Genomic DNA, 13,681 nt, shown 5'->3' with positions numbered 1-13,681 from the left:
TGCAGTTTCGTGAGCCACTTGTTTCTCCCAGTTTCCAGCGTAGCCAAACTGCTGCCAGAAAAGAGGTCTGCTGGAGATGCCACCCACTGCCATAGGAAGCTGTGGCAGATGCTGCTCGTGGCATGTGGCACCTGCTGAGTGGATGTGGGGGTGGCCCTGAGAAGCTTCTCCTCCATGAGCATCCCTGGAGTGTCCCAGAGTGTCCCGGAGTGTCCCTGCCTGACTAAGCAACAGGACCATCAAGAAGCACAAAAAGAACTTCTTTTTTTTTCCCTGGCACACAAGAGAACAGCCTTGCTGTCCTGTGGAATTTTATAATTAGCCTTTCTTGTGTTGTGGCTGCTCCCTGAATAAGGCTGACTGTGTTTTCTTTCCCTCAGAGCAGCGTAATCCCCTAGCCTGATACTGCCAAGCCACTCAAAGCACATGCAGGAACGATGTAGACATGGAAGAAGGCTGAGATGCTGCCCCAAGCACCCAGAGAAATCCTGGACAGGGTGGAGAGCACCTTATCCCTGCATGTCCACATTATGCTCCTGGTCTGCGAAACCTGGATGTGGATTGATGCTGGAGCTGACGATTCCCAGTCCTTGGGCCTGGCAGGCAGCCAGGACAGTGGGGAGTTTGTCAAAGTTTAGGCAAAACAGACTTAAAAGGCACCTTTGAAACTTGTGCTCATGATCTGGTTAATTAGAACTTTGCTGCTGCCGGGAAATAAAAGTGCCTAATTGCTAAATACTAAATCCCCGCAAGAAAGGAACAGCAGAGGCAATTGGTGACAGTCGTAGGCAGAGCTGGCTTTGTGCAGAGTTAAAATACAAAACCCAGGCTTTTTAGGGTGTTTAGAGGTCTGGGCTTTGCATAGGAGCAAGTGAAAAATCCAGCAGCAAGAGCCACAAGGTGAATTCTGCCTCCTGTGAGAACGAGGGCAGGAATCCTGTGGCTCGTAAAATCAACTTGTTCAAAGCCAAAAGCACACCAGGCTCCTAAAATTGCTGGGGAACTTAAGAACTCATAAGGCTGGGAAGCCCAGTAAGTTTGGAGGTTCCTTTCCTGTGGTCTTCAAGGCTGCTGAGACCCAAGAGTCTTATATTATCTGACTTTTACTTGCAACGACAGTTAAAATGGTTAAAAGACTGTAATAGTTAAAATTATTAAATATACACAATTGTTTTTAAAACAAAGAGATCGGGAGCAGAAGGAGACAACGTGAATGTGTAGAGCAGGAGGTGGTGGAGGCGGATGGGGAAGGTTTCCAGCCACAGGACATCCCTCACCACAGGCTGAGGGCACAAGGGTAGGTCAGGTCCCTCCAATGTCCTCAGCAGAGATGCCTTGGATGGTCAGACAGGAAAAATCCCGTAAAAAGGGACCTCTGAAGGTGATTTCTTGCCTAGGAACAGGCGGGGAAGACCATGGTTTGCCCAAGGAACAGGTCTCCAAGTCCCCCAGACAGGGAAGGAGGTCAGAACCATTCCCTCCTGCTGCATCCCGGCGCTGGCTCAGGCACCGGCAGAAGTATTTCCAGCCAGATGGTTATTGCTGACTTCCTCTCCAGGTGGGCACTCAGACAGCCGAGGAGGGAGGTGGGAAGGAGCTGAAAAGCCCAAATCCTCTGAAAAAGCTTCTTCCTTCCCCTCGAGGCGTAACCCAGGCTCTGCCAGCACCCAATTTAAGGATGTGTCCCTGCCTGCCTCCCTGAAACCCGAGCCATTCCCTCCGCGCCATGTCTCCTTAGCGGTCTTCCCTCTCTCCTCCTCCTGCTTCTTCTTCCTTTTCTTCTCCCTTCTCCTGCTCCCTCTCTTTCTCCTTCTCTTTGGGGATGATCTGTCCCAGGATGGGTTGCAGGGCTGCCATCCTGCCGTAACCCAGCAGCAGCAGCCCCAAAAGTGCGAAGAGATGACAGGCTGGAGCTGTTCCGTTGATGGATGAGATCCATTTTCTTCCCCCTTTTTAATTTCTTTTTTTTAAATTTACTGAGCAAGATCTCACCTGAAGAAAAAAATTCCTGCCTTATCCCCATCACATCTTACCAGGAATATTAATTTCAAGTGTTATTTTTTTAATATTTTATAACTAACTAGCCAGCTCCTTTGTTTATTTCGAAAGAGGACAGATATTTCTGGGATTTGATACACCCATCTTTATACTGGAGAGAAAATACCAAACAGGTACGTGGATTTATGATGCTTTTTTTTAAGGTCAGGGTGGTAATTACAAATAATCATCTGGCGGGGTGGTGGCAGCTGAAAAAACTCTGGTTTCTCCTGAAGTTGTTTGAATAGTTAAAAAGTGGAAGAAGCAATAGAGAGCTGGGGTTCACTCCAGCCATGGCCAAGGGGTACGAAGGGGATCAAAAGGGATGAAAGGACCTGTGTGCAGGCGGGAGGAGGGAGTTTCCACTGGCTGTGCACTGTGTGTCTGCTGTGGTGCGTTTTTTGGGGTGAAAGCAGGGATTTCTGTGCCCCACGTTAAAGCCCTGCTCCTCCCCTGTGAGTTTTGTACCACCCCTGGCTGTCAGTGCTGTGCAGGATGGGGGTGATGGAGGATTTGCTGCTTCTCCCGTCGTGTCCGTGGTGGGGGGCGGCTTCACAGGACACCCGACAGCTCGAAAACCTTGGTGTGAAGGGACTTCCACAAACCCACATTCAGCTTCAAATCGTAGAATCATCGCAAAATCATGGAACGGTTTGGGCTGGAAAGGACCTTAAAGCTCATCCCATTCCACCCCCTGTCCCGTGGGACACCTTCCACTATCCCAGGGTGCTCCAAGCCCCTTCCAGCCTGGCCTTGGACACTTCCAGGGATCCAGGGGCAGCCACAGCTTCCCTGAGTGATGTTAAAAGGGATGCTGGGTTTTGCTACAGTGCCATAATGACTAATTATGGCTTAAAAGCCGATTTTAATCGGTGAGGGTCCTGAAAGAGCCCCAACACCCCTGGCTTTAAGGAAGGGGGTTCAGTTTTCAGCTGAATCCTGAGCGTCGGGGTGAGGATGGAGAAGCGGTTGGAAAAGCACGGAGAAGGAAAGGTTGGAAGGGTTTTCCCTCTTTGGGGTCAGCCGTGGCACAGCACCGCAGTGGTTAATGCCCGCTGCCACCCTGCCAGGGAGCAGGAACGCGCTGGCTCGGGCACAAAAGTGGCCGGCGATGACAACGTCCCTGCGAGCAGGACGCGGTGCCGGCGTTCGGCCGGGGCAGGGCGGCGGAGGGGCCGTCTGTCAGCCCTGCCCCGCCGGGGAGAGGGGAGGGCCCGGGGGACAAAAGGCGACATTATTCGCTGCTGCGGGAGGGATGAATGGAGTATTGAAAGCCACCACCTCAGCCAGTAGATTGGTTTTCAGCCCCCATCACTGAGCTGTCTGTCCGCCGGTGAGTCTCCTCCAGAGGCTTGGTCAGCAGGAGTCGAGCGGAGATCTGGGAGATGCAACGGGGCTGCGTCCCGTCCGCACGGGCTCCTTCCTGCACCTCCATCGCCTCTTGCTGGCGCACAGAAAACACTTTGGCCCTCCATCATCTCCCCCTAGTGCAGGCAACGAATCCCGAGCCTTGGTCTGGAGGCTCTGGAGCTCCCTCAGCCCGTGGTCTGGAGGAGCCTTGGCTGGGTGGACGCCAGCACATGGAGATCTCATCCCATGCCTCCACATGGGAAAAGCAGGAGCATCAAAGGCTGGATGAGAGGTTTCCATGGGAAGGAGGGTTTAGTCACTGGCGCCGTGGGTTTCAATGATCTTTCCCAAGTTTCTGACCACCGGTAGACGCCTGAAGCGGCAGCAGTCTTTGGGCATCCCTTCAGGAGTTCGTGTGCTCCGTGCGGGCTCGGCAGCAGTCTTTGCGCATCCCTTCAGGAGTTCGTGTGCTCCGTGCGGGCTGGAGGGATTAATTTTAGGGCTCCGCTGAGCTGAGCCCGACAGCCCGGGTTTGGAGCGGGAGCATCCTCACGATGGCACTGCTCCCCCAGCGCACGCTGCGGCCAGAGCTGCTGCTGGCACCGCGGGATGTGGGGCTGGGCTCCCAGAGGTGCAGGACCAGCATCCATCCCCCTCCCAGGCAGCCTGCGAGTGAGACAGAGCTGGAAATCCACCCCTGCGGCAGTGAGCAGTAAATGAGGGGGAAATGGAATCTTAAGATGTTTAATCTCTTCCTCATTTTCTGCTGACACTCCCTGTTGCTGAGTTGTATCTCGCAGGTGGGATAGGGCCCATCAGCTTCGTCTTGCCACTCAAAAAAAAATTGCTAACAAGCATTTTAGCAATTAATCCAGCTGGAATTATTTTTCACTGCTTCGGGAAATACTGAAGAGGGACCTGTTCACAGGTCCTGCATGGCCCTTGGTGACCACAGGCTCTCCTGGCCACCACCACTAACGCTGCTGTCCGCATGTTTCAGGGAGGTGTCCTCTGGAAATTCTCCTGCAGGAGGGCTGACAAGCAGCAATGACACTCGGTCCCTGTCTGGACACCCAGCACTGCACAAGGAGGCTGGACATCGAGGTGCTGCCTCTCTCCTTGATGCCAGCCACGCTCCTCATCCTCCTCGTCCTCCTCAGCCCCACCGGTGAGCTCCTGCAGGGGCAGCGGGAGGGGTTTTGGGCACTCGTGATCCCTCTCCAGCTCTCAGATCTGTGGGCAGGTTTTCTCCAGCCACAGGATTATTGTGGTGACCCCTACAGCGCTGAGTGTGCACAGGGAGGGATGGAGGGAGCAGGTTCAGCTCTTTCGTCCCACCGTGGCCTGGCACTCAGCACAGGCAGGGGGATGTGGCAGGCAGCTGCCAGCGCTGGTGACAGAGCAGTGCTGGGCTCCGGAGCGGGCAGCACCCATGGGAAGGTGCTGATGGCCAAGGGATGCTCCTGGAGTTGCTCCCCGAGACCTGTGAGACAAGTCCTGCCAAGGAAATTGCGGAATGAGCATCCATCCCCTGAGGATAAGGGTCCCTACTCACTGTCCAGCCAGGATGGGAAGCATTTAAACAGAGCTGGGAAAAGCCATTCCCACCCTGGAATGTGGGTCCACACGAGTGCTGTGGCAGCGCAGTTATCCCAGTGTGACTCTATCCATGCAATTACAGCCAGGCGGTGGGGAACGCATCCCTGCCTCGACAAACCCGTGCCAAGGCACAGCCAGCCAGAAAACTGGGAATTCAGGTGTAGTCAGACATCCTAATTCAGTTAAATCGGGTTTTACCTTCCCACCGCCTCAGCTGGCGCTTCCCCTTCCCCTCAGGATGCTGCGGCAGCATCCGTGCCCGCACTCCGGGTGTGGGGACCCTGGGGGGACCCTGGTGGCTCTGTCGCTGTCCCCCTGGCTCTCCTGGTTCTCTTCATTAACGGGCACAGATTGGTCGCTAACGAAGGGCGATTTGTCCTCCCTCTCGGTGGTTTTGTTTAGCAGAGGTGTTTGCTCGAGCGGTTTCTCTTTTTCTTTCGGCTTTGTGGAGCTGGATCAGAGGAACATGGAGGGCTCAATCTCCTCTCAAAAAAGACAGTTTCCCCCTGGTTCCTCATTATTGTAGACAAACCAGGCATATTCTTTTCAGATCTCTCCTGACTTTGCTGGAGGATGCTCTTAAATGAATATTTCAGAGCTTTGATTTTGACTTAAAGGGAGATGAATATTTATCAATGTCCTTTTTATCCACCGCTTTTTCGGCACTGGAGTGGACTAGGTGTTAAAAATCAATACACACCGGGATCAAACACTCTTCCTGGAAACCCCTGCGTCTCCCCATTTTTGGTGCAGGGGTGAGCTGCATTGCCTCTACCCTGTAGTCCAGCCCACGGGGCTGCTGCATCCTCCCCTGTCCTCTCCTGCAGAGCCTCTGTGCTCCTGTGTGGTCTCAGCTGTGTAATCCCCAATTCCTGCTGGAATCACAGCATCCCTTTCCATGCCTGGTCCAGCTGGGTAGGGCAGGAGCACTGACCTCTCTGGAGCTCCCCAGCTGCTGCTGCTCATCCCAGCACCCCTGCTAAGTCATGGATACAGCCAGACAGTCGCCTTATCCTCCTTTCTCTTGGGGCTTCTGGGTCTTTCTTTGACAGCCCCGATTTCTGGCTGACTTAATGGTCTCCCAGGCAACGTCCTAGCGAGGAAAAGGGAGGTGGGTTCATCTGCTCCGCTGTCCCCCCAGGTTCACGCTGCTTCTCACCGTGGCGACATCCGCCTCCGGAGCGGCTGGGATTGACCTCCACGTCACTGCTCGTAGGCTGAGCGTGGAGCAGGACAGGGCTGGTCGGGGGCAGCGGGAGGAAAAGAGGCCACGGAGGCACCACGGGCGTTGATCAGTCCTTGGGTGCTGTAATTAGCAGGGAGGCACCATAGAATCACGGGATGGTTTGGGTCGGAAGCGACCTTAAAGCTAATCTCGTTCCAAAACCCCCTGCCGTGGGCAGCGACACCTTCCACCAGGTTTGGAAGGATTTTGGAAGGTGTCACCCATGGGAGAGGTATCCTCAAGCACAGGATACCTGGGATGCCCAAGGAGGTCTGTGCTGGGCTCCAGCACCGGACAAATGCTCGTGGATTGGGATGTCTACGAGGTCAAGCCACCTATCCCCATCCCCAACCCCAGGGCATCATGATCCTGTTGCTGTGACCTCCTGGACAAGCTGGAGCCCTCAGTGACCCATGCTGGCAGCATTCCAGGGAGGATCCCAGATCACTCAGCACTGGGGCTGAGAGGGATTTTGTGCCCAAATAACGCCCAGCTGTGGGAGGGGGGTCCAAAGTTGAGGATACATCCTGCGTACTTCAAGTTCTCACCTCCCTCTGGATGAGGCTTGTTCACCCCCTAAGGTGGCTGCACCCCATCAGGGTGCGTTGGTACTTGCATGTAATTATGGAGCTTCCCAAAAACGGATTTTGTTGGGAAAATAAATAAAAAAAAATTAAAATGCACATAGGGTGCAGCATCTTCCATCAGGAGATCTCCAGTGGGTTTCTCGAGCTGGGCAGGATTGATTTTCCTTTTTCCCATCTCACCACCCAAATTTTCCGTGGGAGTGATGGGGCAGGAGGATGCAGGAGCTGCCCAGGGCCCACAGCAAGGCAGCAATGGAGCCAGGGATGGACAAAGAGGTCCCCAAGACCTGGCCCAAGGTCAGGGAGTGGCTTCTGCTGGCCACTGGGCTCATCAGGGTCACACATGTGTCACCTCGTGCTCCAAGCACGGTCCCACCAGAGTCACAGTCACTCAGTATGCTGCCTCAGTTTCCCCACCTGTGAAGCAGGTGAAGTGATGCCCTGGGGAAGGGTGTTCATTTTTCCCCTACAAACACCAGGACTTTGCAGGAAAGGGAAGGGTCCAAGGGCTGCTGGGTCCTGCCTGTCCCCACCACACCCATCCCATCCCTGCTGCCATCACTCTCCAAGCTGGTCCCCTCCTCCTCTCTGGGGAGAGCTGATCCTCTCTCTCCTCCCTTGCAGGCACCACCTCTGAGCCAGAGCTGTTGCCATTCCCAGGTGAGATTCTTCTCTTAAAGTCACTTTTCTCCAAGAAGTTTTGCTGTTGAAAAAATGCATTTTTAGGTAAAAGAAGGGATTTGGGGAATTTGAAAAAGGGAAGATATTGGTTTGGAATGAAGAGCAGCAAGAAGCTAAACTCCTTTTACAGAAAGGAAATAAAGATTCTTTATTATCTCAGTTTTGCCAATTATCCTGAGAGGAGAATTTTGCCACCTCCTGCTGAGTGCCTGTCCCTGTTCCATGCATCATGCACAAATAAATAATTCCCTTGGTGTGGTAGACCCCGGGCAACACCACGCCTGCTCCCCGTGGGCAACAGCTTGGGAGATCCTCTCCATCCCACCATCTCCCATGTGGGATCAGCTCCGGATGCATTCACTGAGGCCAATAAGAATTTGCTAATTGCATCTCGTCACCTATTGTAAGTCAACGTGTGGTGCCACGTGTCTGCTTTTCCCTTCTCCCGCTGGGTTTTTGCCCATCGGCGGGAGAGATGACGGGAGCACCACAGGGCCACAGAATGGCTTGGCTTGGAAGGGACCTTAAAAACCATCTCATGGCCAGGGACACCTTCCACTAGACCAAAGCCCCATCCAGCCTGACCTTGGTGATGGTGCATCTCCTTCCCTGGTTGAGATGCGCTGTGTCTCCGCAGCCGCTGCTGCCAGCAGAAGATGGGGAGCCCGTGTCCCACCAGCAGGTGGGCAGCACCAAGCCAACACCCGCGTTGTGCTACGGAGAAGGGGCAGGATTTTATCCAAGGAGCAGGAGTTTGATGTAGATTTGCTCCCCACGGCTTGCTGAAGGACCTCTCTGTTCCCAGACATCCGTCTCGCCAACGGGCCCAGCCGGTGCCAGGGGCGAGTGGAGATCCTCTACAACGGCTCCTGGGGGACGGTGTGTGATGACGACTGGGACATCGTGGATGCCAACGTGGTGTGTCGCCAGCTGGGCTGCGGCCGTGCCATCACCCTCCCGGCCGCCATGACCTTCGGCCAGGGGAGCGGGCCCATCTTCCTGGACAACGTGGACTGCAAGGGCTGGGAGGCGGCCCTGAGCGAGTGCTGGAGCCACGGCTGGGGCATCCACAACTGCTACCACTACGAGGATGTGGCTGTCGTGTGCAACGGTAACGAGGTTGGGTTCCTTGGGGGCAAGGAGAGCTGGGGGTTCCTGTGGAGTGCAAGACTTGGGGGCGGCAGGGGCCTTGGTGGAGCCCCAGAGTCTGAACTCAGAGCCTGTTCCTCTGACCTGGGTCGGCCAAACATCCTCTGCACCCTCCTTTCACCCCTCTCCTCAATCCAGGTCACCTCCCAGCTCCAGGGGCTGGTGCTCCATAAGGGGACCAGCCTGTTTTGTGTTCCTTGTCACTCCCAGCTCAGGGACTTTGCGCCCTCTCCGGTATGATCCCTGGGGAAAGAGCACATGCCCGCCCACGCTCCTGCCTCGCAGTCAGTCGCTGCCCAACTGCTCTTCCCCCTTTTGACTTGTGTTGCTTTAAATTGCCGAGCTTCTCGGTAGGAGATGTTCCTAAAGGTGAGAAAAGCAGTGGAAAGTGTTTGAACTTGGCAAGGGAAAGTGGAACGGCTCCGTGGCGACCCTTACGTACCCCACACACGTCCCTGCCTCGCCGTGCAAGGTTTGCTCATCAGCCAGGCATCAGTGAGCTGTGAAAGCGAGGCTGTGCAGACCTGGAGCAGCTGCTCCGTGGATCCCCTGCAGAAGCAGGGCTTGGGAAAGGAGGGATGGGAAGGCAGGGATGCGGGGTTGGCGGGTAGGTTGTGCCAACAGCAACCAGAGAACAGAAGTTGTGGACTGAGCAGGAAACTGAATCATAGCATTGTTGGAGAGAAGAGGCAGAAAGAGTAAAAAAGGAGGTGGGGAGCTGGGTCTGAGGGCAGAAGAGAGGCCGGAGGTGTTGGCAGAGATCTCTGGGCAGGGTGGTGCGGCTGAAAACCCCTCTGTTTCCAGCCGGGGCTGGTTTGGTGCAGACCCTCCTGGAGCAGTGGGGCGGGAAGGATCCCTCCAGCTTGGAGGTGGAGCAGCAGCAGCAGGTGCCACCTCTCTGCTTCCCTTCGCAGAGTTCTCACCCACGCAAGTCAGCGAAGGACCGACCAGCAGGACCCTCACGGCCTCGGTACAGGACGGGGAAAGTAAGCAGCTCAGCTGTCATTGCAGGGGGGACATCCTGCCTGAGCGCAGTGTCCCCTGCCGTCACCTGCTGCCCCTCCCAACCCTCCAGCCCTGGGGTGCAGACCCCAGACCCCATCACTGTGCTGGCCATGCCACACCCTATCCCAGAGGTTCCCGAGGTTCCCCAGCCCCGTTGCCCTAAAGCTTCGCCCCTTCCCCGCTCTTTCTCACTCGTTTCCTTTGCCATCGCGGGCACGGCAGGGTGCGGGCACGGTGGCATCGCCGTGCCACGTGCGGGGACACCACCACATCCTTCTCACCTCACGCCGCCGCCCTCCAGGTGACGGCAGCATCCGCCTGGTGAGCGGCCCCGACACCTGCCAGGGCCGGGTGGAGATCTTCTACCGCGGGAACTGGGGCACCGTCTGCGACGACGACTGGGGCCTGAGCGACGCCAGCGTGGTCTGCAAGCAGCTGGGCTGTGGGCAAGCCCTGGATTACAAGAGCAATGCCTATTTTGGCTACGGAACAGGACGTATCCTCCTGGACAACGTCAATTGCGACGGCAGCGAGCCCTTCCTGTCCGCCTGCTACAGCCTCGGCTGGGGCATCCATAACTGCGGCCACCACGAGGATGCCGGGGTCATCTGCGCGGGTACCGGGCAGGGCAGCTCCCTCAGGGTGGGAAAAAACCCCGGGACATCCTGTTCTCCAGGCAGGAATGGCCTCAGGGAGATGCTGAGATGCCCAAGGCTGGGCAGGGGCTGGGCTCCGCGCCGTGGGAGCACCCCTTGCTCCTTATCCGCCCTCATCCTGGTGCTCCGGAGCAACAACCCCACGCCAAGAGCCCGGAGCACAGCCGGGGTGGTGATTTGCAGGGGAAATGCATCTGCCATCCTGCCATTTCCCTCTGCCATTTCCCTGCTCTGCTGCCTGGAAAACAAGCTGCCCGTGTCCGGAAGGAGGGAGCGGCTGCCAGGGGCCGGGCAGGGTGCCAGGCCCAGCCTGCCTCCCCTTCCCCTCCTGAAATGATGTATTCCTGCCATTCTCCACTGATTACTGTTTATAATGTTAATAATCCCCCTGAATTCCCTCATTATCATGGCTAACGACGGGAGCAGTAAGTGCCAGTGCTTTCCCTTTCCCACAATTAATGGACAAAGGGGATGATGTAGGACAAAATGGACAATTTTTCCAGGCTGGTCCTTTCCCTCCTAAACATCCCCATCCCCTCTGGCACCTCCGGTGGGCGCAGCGTCCATGGCACCACCGTGCCCAGACCTTGCTCAGAGGGGCAGGGGATAATGAAGCAGAAAAGGCAATGAATCCTGATGATAAATCTCCCGGGCGTCACCTCTATCCCTCTGTGTCACCACAGGGCTGGACACATCCACCCTCACATCATTCACCACCTCGGTGGCCATGGACTCCGAGGAGACGCTCACGGCCACGGCCACAGGTAGGAGGTTGGCACTCGGCCATCTGTGGGGGCAGGCTGTGACCTCTGTGTCCCCTTGTGACCCAGCCTGGCCACCCTGGGGTCCTGCCGTGCGCGGGTGCAGCTCGGGGGGTGACACTGCCCGGGGCAGGGCCATGGTGCTGGTGGGCTCTGGCGCCGGCTGGAGCTGGATCTGGAGCCCCCAGTGCCCACACGTCCCCACGCTTGTCCCAGCAGTGACAGACAGCAGGGAGCAGCCCTCTCAGGCCACCGAGGTGGTCACCACCACGCTGCTGACCATCGAGCAGGAAAGTAAGTGTGCGGCTGCTGCCAGTCCTGCACGGGGCTCCACGTCCCTGTGGGAGTCACTCCACATCCCCAGGGCTCACCCCACGCCCCCAGGGCTCCTTCCATGTGCCCAGAGGTCATCCCATGTCCCAAGTGCCCAAGCCATGCCCCAGGAATTATCCCACACCCCCGGGGCTCACACCACATCCCCAGGGCTCCTTCCATGTGCCCAAAGGTCATCCCATGTCCCAAGTGCCCAAGCCATGCCCCAGGAATTATCCCACACCCCCAGAGCTCACCCCACATCCCCAGGGTTTACTCCAAGCTCACAGGGTGTTCACCCCGTGATGCTCAAAGGTTCACCCCACATCTCCAGGGGCTGCTCCATGCCCACAGCGTTCACCCCGTGCTGCTTGGGAATCACCCCAGGTACCCAGTGCCACCCCACATCCCCAGGACTCACCCTGTGCCCCCAGGGGCTCCGCTGACATCCCTGCGGTCACCCCACGCTCCCCAGGGGCTACCCCAGAGCCCCGGGCACACAGGGGTTCACCCCGCATCCCCAGGGGATTGCACCCACGCTCCCCAGGGGCTACCCCAGAACCCCGAGCACACAGGGGTTCACCCCGCATCCCCAGGGTGTTGCACCCACGCTCCCCAGGGGTTACCCCAGAGCCCCAGGCACACAGGGGTTCACCCCGCATCCCCAGGGTGTTGCACCCACGCTCCCCAGGGGTTACCCCAGAACCCGAGGGCTCACCCCACGCCCTTGGAGGGTCAGCAGGGGACGCGGGGCGCCCCGCGGAGCCCCGGCTCCCCCCCGGCGTCGCGCCCCGCAGGTGGCGGCTTGCGGCTGGCGAACGGGAACGGGACGTGCCGCGGGCGGGTGGAGGTGCGGCACCGCGGCACGTGGGGCACCGTCTGCGACGACGACTGGGACTTCCCCGACGCCCAGGTGGTTTGCCGGCAGCTGGGCTGCGGCACCGCCCTCGCCGCCACCGTGCTGGGCTCCTTCGGCTACGGCAGCGGGCCCGTGCTGCTGGACAACGTGGGCTGCGGCGGCGGCGAGGAGCGCCTGGCCGACTGCTTCCACCTGGGCTGGGGACAGCACAACTGCGGCCACCACGAGGACGCCGGGGTCATCTGCCGAGGTGAGAGCGGGAGGTGCGGGCCGGGGGTCTGCGGGTCTCCGGTGAAGCGCAGCCGGGTGGGAAAGGCGATGGATGTAGGGGGGTGTCGGCTCAGGTTGGCCGTGGGAAATGGGGCTGTGGGTGAAGAAGGAGTCCTCACGCCCCGGGGTTTCTCCTGCACGTGGGGACTGCAGTGGCGGTCGGTGCCGTGGTGTGGGTGATGGCTGGAGTGTGGCATTCCCTCTGGTCCCCATTTGTGCAGGGTGGCTGCACATCCCGCCCCACATCCCTGCAGCCATCCCCTGCCACCCCACACCGCTGCTGGGGGGGCTCTCACCCGACCCTGTGCCTTGAGTCACTTGTCCCACCTCTCCCCCATCAGGTGCTGATGACACTGAAGACCATTTCCAAGAAGCCACTGCTACGACCACCACGTTGTCCCCGACTCGTCCCAAGGAGGGTAAGTACGGGGTTGTCACCTGGGGACACGGTGCCACACCTGGGGACACAGTGACACACCCTGGGGACACAGTGCCACACCCTGGGGATGCTCCATGCTGGCACAGGGTGGAAAAACAAGTGGCTGAGGCACAGGCACAAGATCTGGCGGTGCCTGGAGCGGCCCACAGGAGGGGAAATACTGATGGCACTGTTAAGTCTCTCCTGGTGTCCCCAAGGCTGGTTCAGGCAGAGGTGATGGACCTCAGGGTGGGGAAAAGGGGTGATGGACCAAAGGCGATTGTCTGTTCCTCCAACTTAACATCCACCACGACTCTCCGAGGGTCGCCCCCACCTCTGGCAGGTCACCCCCCTGCTCCTGGCTGCGCAAAGTTCCCACAGGGGAGCTCTGGGCTGAAGCCAGGGCAGGCGGGGCGGGCCCGGGCAGGGACTGCCTCACCCCCTGCCCTCCACAGGCTCCCTGCGCCTGGTGAACGGCAGCCACCGGTGCGAGGGGCGCGTGGAGATGTTCTACCTGTCGCAGTGGGGCACGGTGTGCGACGACGCCTGGGACCTGCGGGACGCCAAGGTGGTGTGCAGGCAGCTGGGCTGCGGCCGCGCCGTGGCAGCCTGGGGGGAGGCACGCTACGGCCAAGGCACCGGCTACATCTTCCTCGACAACCTCAAGTGCAAGGGCCACGAGCCCTCGCTGCTGCGCTGCTCCCACATCCGCTGGGACGTCCACAACTGCGACCACTCCGAGGATGCCGGCGCTGCCTGCGACACCCTATGA

General features: G+C 58.2%; 1 protein-coding gene across 1 annotated transcript; it reads left to right on the top strand.

The window, feature by feature from the left end:
- Nucleotides 1-4,491: 4,491 nt before the first annotated feature.
- SSC4D (scavenger receptor cysteine rich family member with 4 domains) lies at nt 4,492-13,681 on the top strand. The gene is made up of 9 exons (XM_040082826.1): nt 4,492-4,555; nt 7,423-7,458; nt 8,285-8,590; nt 9,543-9,614; nt 9,935-10,249; nt 10,973-11,053; nt 11,270-11,344; nt 12,031-12,484; nt 13,309-13,681. Exons 1-9 carry the CDS (start codon nt 4,510-4,512, stop codon nt 13,679-13,681), a joined length of 1,758 nt encoding a protein of 585 aa, XP_039938760.1. The 5' UTR covers nt 4,492-4,509.

This window comes from Hirundo rustica, chromosome 19 (assembly GCF_015227805.2).
Source record: "Hirundo rustica isolate bHirRus1 chromosome 19, bHirRus1.pri.v3, whole genome shotgun sequence".
Classification (NCBI taxonomy): Eukaryota; Metazoa; Chordata; class Aves; order Passeriformes; family Hirundinidae; genus Hirundo; species Hirundo rustica.
The sequence above is the reverse complement of the archived record's forward strand: the minus strand, read 5'-3'. Positions and strand labels throughout refer to the sequence as shown.